Here is a 5,699-nt window from a genome sequence, read left to right as displayed (position 1 = left end):
CCTTCTGTTGCGTAACGTCACATGTTTCTCACTCGCCTGGATTGAGGATGCGCAGAACTGAAGTCGGCCAACAGGAAAGGGGTTCAAATTGACTTCACTTGCCTCTGTCGAAGTATATGGGGTGACTCTGTCCATTTCGTTTACATTGTCAATGCTGGCAATAGCTGTACTGTGACTGTACTGCAGGCTCGGAAAAAGTTCAAAAATTAGGCCAAACAAGTTTACCATGCTGCTCCCTTATGTTGGAATGTGCAAAAATGTACAAAAAATCTAAAGGATACCTTCTTATACATGATTTCTGCAACAGTGAGAACCGTTTCTTATTCTGTTATTTAGCTGTAGGGAAAGACTGATGACAGACATGTAGTCTACAGAAAACACTTAATACCCTACTGAATTGATATGCTATAATGCTGACTTTATTATTTTGTTTTTATATGCCCTTTAAGAAGCTTTAGGGGGATATATTTAATCACGATAAATGTATTTAATATATATGTACTGTAATATCACGATTAATTAACTCATTCAAATGTCTCTCAGCATCCGTAGGATGACATCAAAAAATGTGCAGTGGTCTCTTTATTTTTTTCCAGATATATATGCATGCAATACACCTGCTATAACTCAGTCACATAGTCTGATATTTCTGGGCTGTGTAGGTGCTTCCCTGGGTTTAGGTTGTTTGAACATGGAGTAATATTAGTGGTGTTCTCTGTCAGCCACGAGCCAAGAAGGCATACAGATGTCCCTGTATGCCTTCTTGATCCTGGGCACCTTGAAAGTGTATACCACCGGGTTAACGGCTGAGTTGGCATGCGAGAGCAGGATGCCCGTGTACAACACTGTCTCATGCACGTCCTTGTTGGCGTAGATGGCAATGTTGATGAGGTGTATGGGTAACCAGCAGAGAGCAAATAACACCAGCACAAACAACAGCGAGCAGGCCAGACTCCTCTCCCGCTGGTAGAAGGCACTGGACTCCCCATTCCGGCTCTGCAGACGTCTGCGGATCAGATGGAAGATATAGGCATACAGCGCTGCTGTGCACAGCATGGGGAGCAGGATACAGCCCAGGAAGTTGAAGAACACCATGTAGGACATTGACATCACATCCATGAACTTGCAGGTGGGAGGGTGGGTTGAGTTGATGGTGGTGTTTTGGGAGGTGTGCAAGCTCCACCCTAGCAGGGGCACAGAACCTAGGAGACATGCTGTGATCCAGCATCCCCCCACCACACCCCAGGACCTCTTTGCCGTCACTAGCTTTCTGTACCTGCAACAACAGTTCGAATAAGACAGGACCCTAAGCACAAGTTTAGCAACTTTATTGGCATGATTGATCTTGGCTTTATGTATACAACCTATGACAGTAGGAGCTGTTTTAACAATGTCTACATAGTTTCTGTATTTTCATCTTGTTTTCTAGTAAATGATTAGAATCAAAGCAGAATGATATAAAGTTCTCTGTCAGTGTAGTCATAATATCAGTTAGTTTCCTCTGATGTTATCATACAATTACAAACGTGTTTTTATGTTTAGATGTTTGAGAAGGTTTAATATTGCTACATATTAGGCATGAAAGGCTCCCTGGTGGGCTCGTCCATCTCCGGGGAGCGTTAGCTGTATTGTGACGGCATCTTCTGTTATATTCTGCTCCTTACATGTTTACTCCGACACTGAATACCTTGTTTGCCCAATAATTACTATTTCAACACACACATAAATACTTCCATATCGTAACATGCTGATTCACTAGGTGCAACAACCAACCTGGTCCATGTAGACACTAATTACATTAACAATAGAGGCAGGTTCAAACACACCTGGCTCCATCAGAAACAAACCAACCAAGCCCACCAAGACACTCGTGCAACAAGTACAAGTAATATTCAACAAGTAATATTCAACGCTGTCTACATTCCTCCACAAGCCAACACAGATGCTGCGGTTTCAGAATTGCAAGAAGTGTTAAATAGACAACAACACACGCACCCTGAAGCTGCGCTTATAGTGGCCGGTGATTTCAATCAAGTGCATCTGAACCGGTCCATGCCTGAATTTATTCAACACATTCACTTCCCTACACGTGGTGACAACACACTGGATCACTGCTACGGGTTAATTGTAGAAAAGCTGCTGGACCGGATGGAATTTCTAACAGGGTTTTGAAATCCTGCGCTGCTCAGTTAGCTCCTGTGTTCACTTATAGTCACAAAGCCAGAACTGAGAGACTCAGGAGAAGTTTTTATCCCCAGGCCATCCGAACTCTGAGCTCACACTATACTGACTTTTTTTTTTTTTTTTATTTGCAAACATCATTGACATTACAGAAAATGCAACACTACGACATGCACATGAATACTACATACGACAAACAGACGTACATTACATAAACACATACTGTAACTTAACAAGACATCACATTGACTTGGCTTCCACAAACATAACACAACATAACATTAATAACAGAAAGGCTAAGGATGATTTGCGTCCAGGATGATTACAGATATGATTATCAGGGATGAAATTGATGACCGGAATGAAAAGAAGGGGGGATGGGGGGGGGGGGGTGCGGATGGTAGCTCTAAGAGTGTGAATGAGGTGGTGTTGGGATGGGGGTGGGGATGGGGGGTGAGGGGTAGTGAGTATGTGAGGATGTATGTGTGTGTGTGTGTGTGCGCATATGTATAAGGCTGGTTTGCTGTTGGGCCAGGAGGAGAGAAGCTGGAACATAGAGAGGGAGAGAGGGAGGGTTTCAGAGGAGAGGAGTTGTAATTATTCTATTAATGATAAGTATAATAATAGGAATAACTGATTGCCTGGTTGATTGCCTGACTGATTGCCAACCTGGGCACCCATTAATGGCCACAGTTCCACCCAGCCCCTGCAGTTATACTGCGACGAGCTGACAGAGGGGAGGACCTGCGTGCCACCCATCGCCCCAGGCCCCCAGCATATGCACACATCCCCCACTACCACGACCAACCACACCTCGCCCCCAGACCTTTACCCAACACGCCACTCTTGACCTAAATATGTACAGTATGTGAATGGCTAGGTTGAGGGGTCTATCTAGAGTGTAGCATTAAAAGAAGTGGGCATGCATGGTGAATATCTGTCAGGATTTCCCACACTATACTGACTTTGCACACATTCACTCCTCAGCACTCTCAAACATTTCCTAACTCTGAATTGAATTCACACTATACTGACTTTGCACTCATTCACTCCTCAGCACTCATGACCCCCCCCCCACACACACACACACACATCGGACTTTCTCCAACTTTTGCACATCTCCAGAGAACTTTTTATTTATTATTTTTGATTTCTCCTCCATCTATCTACCCATGTCCTTGATTGCCTAGCCTTTCTGCACCCCCCACCCCACCCCCATCACACACACTTACATCATCACTGTCATCACCTCACATACATACATACAGCACACTGCTAGCTACAGTAAGCCTCCTCTACATACTTGCTGCACACTGCCCCCCCTCCCTACATACACACTACACACACACACAGTCACTGCTCCACTCCCCTCCCCTCCCGCCCACACACACATCTTCACTGTCATCACTCACATACATCATACATCCAGTAATCTGCTTGCAATAGTAAGTCCCTTCACCATACTTACACAGCACATTATTTCATCAGGAAGCTTCTCCAACACACATCCCCAACATACTTACAGCAATAAGCCACCTGATAACCTGGCCAACCTGAAGCCATATCAATTTGGCCTCACTGCCTACCTGAGTGGGATGTAGACACGTAGGAACCGATCCAGAGCGATGGCCAATAAGGAATGGACAGAAGCTTGGGTCAGAACGATCACCAGAGAGCACAGAACCACACAACCATGGACGGAGGTTCTGACCCATCCGTTCACCAAAACCGCCACAGGTATCGCCACAGCACCCACCAGGAAGTCGGCTACGGCCAGAGAGACGATAAAGCAGAAGGTGGGCTGCCGCCGCATGGCACCACACTTCCACACTGCCCAGATCACCAGCAGATTACCAAGGCAACATGCCACAGCGATCAGGACCTCCAGCACGGTGTAGACCAGTTCTACTTTGCTTGCCATGAAGAGAGAGAAGGAGATAGAGAGAGTTTTAAAAGATATTAATAGTTTCACTCAAACAGGAACAGGACGTACTGTAAGAGTTGTCGAAACAAACAGCTCAAAATGCTCAGCCCTCAGTCTGATAATGATCTCTGTTCTGTCGAAGAGTTGCATCTTTGTGGTGTGTGCGTCTGTCTGTGTGGGACTTCATGCATGTATGGTTGTGGAGATGTTTTGCATGTATGTGTGGGTGTGTTTGAGAATATGTGTTTGTTATATATTCCTGTGTGCACCTCATGCATTGTGCATTAAAGTGGAACTTGTGTCATAGGGCCCACATTTTCTGGCAGGGCCCCTGTACATGATTGTCGGTTTCCACTTAAGACTTAAGGTTATGGATATAATGCACATTCTGAAAATGAAAGGAACTACAGTCACACAGTGCAGGCTACTCGCACGGTACAGCAAAAAAAATATTCAAATATGCTCCTTTTAGCTCAGAGAAATTAGCCCGGCCCCAAAACGCCACCAGCCCACCATAGATCACTAGAGTAAAACAAATTTATTTCTGTTGGAATACCTATGCGTTTAGCTCAGTGTCATTTTTGGAAAACTTTGTCACAGTGTGAAATAATGCTTCTTTGATTCTATGACAGTCACTGCCATACAATCTAAATACAAACAAGAAACTCCAAGAGAGTTACTGTAGCTTTCATTTGACACCAAGATTATGCTTCTACTCAAAGGGGTTAATAAGAGATTTATTGTTAGTATGCAATTTATGCAAAAATGTACTTTTGGATTTTCCGTTGAGTAATTAGCTGTTCCATATGTTTGCATGAGTTTTGAGGGGTGTTTTGTAGGGCTCTTACCGTAAAATCACGTCACTGAAACGCTCTACTCCTTGGCTACAAGATTAGGCTCATTTGACTTGATCTATGCAAATCTAACTTGATGTGATGCATGCTGGGTCGAACGCAATGCATACTGGTTAGAAATACAGTCCGGAGCTTAACATGGTGTCATCATGTCACATGACCTTGCAGAACTGATGATGTCATTTCAGAGATGTGATAGGGCAGTTTGGAATCTCCCCATGACGATTATGACAGGTTTGTGAAAATTGGTAAAAATGTAATGGATACCTTCTTATACAGTATGTGATTTCTGCAACAATGGTAGGCTAGCCTACTGAAAACTTTTTGATATTCTGTTATTTTATGCTGTTGGTCAAATGGATGACAGACATATTATACAGAAAACACTTAGTTTTGAATGTATATGCTATAATCCAGGCCTGTTAACTGTATAACAACAATTGTTTATTTATACATCATAGCAATGTATTTTGTCAGTCATCATGCTCATTTAAATGATTAAGAAGGAAAGTTGAACTGTATTTATTGCACACAAAATTCTGCGATATTTCCCGCAAGTCATGTCAGGTAGACTACAACTGATCTGTTCGGGACAAGCTGCCGTCTGTTCCAACTCCTACCGACCAACATTTGAAGTTCATGTTGACATACAGTATGAAGTCAGCCACAGTCAGCTGCATTTAATCTCGAATGAGCCTATTGCCATCCGTGTGTAACCCAGACTAAGGGCCCGTCCCATT

The 5,699-nt window shown here is 43.7% G+C and overlaps 1 protein-coding gene across 1 annotated transcript; it reads right to left on the bottom strand.

The window, feature by feature from the left end:
- Positions 1-427: 427 nt before the first annotated feature.
- Positions 428-5,169, bottom strand: LOC121706801 (adenosine receptor A3-like). The gene is made up of 2 exons (XM_042088827.1): positions 3,768-5,169; positions 428-1,276 (listed from the first exon to the last, which is right to left on the bottom strand). Exons 1-2 carry the CDS (start codon positions 4,100-4,102, stop codon positions 703-705), a joined length of 909 nt encoding a protein of 302 aa, XP_041944761.1. The 5' UTR covers positions 4,103-5,169; the 3' UTR covers positions 428-702.
- Between the last annotated feature and the right edge of the window lie 530 nt (positions 5,170-5,699).

This window comes from Alosa sapidissima, chromosome 4, assembly GCF_018492685.1.
Source record: "Alosa sapidissima isolate fAloSap1 chromosome 4, fAloSap1.pri, whole genome shotgun sequence".
Taxonomy (NCBI): Eukaryota; Metazoa; Chordata; class Actinopteri; order Clupeiformes; family Clupeidae; genus Alosa; species Alosa sapidissima.
This window is presented reverse-complemented; position numbering and strand designations above follow the sequence as displayed.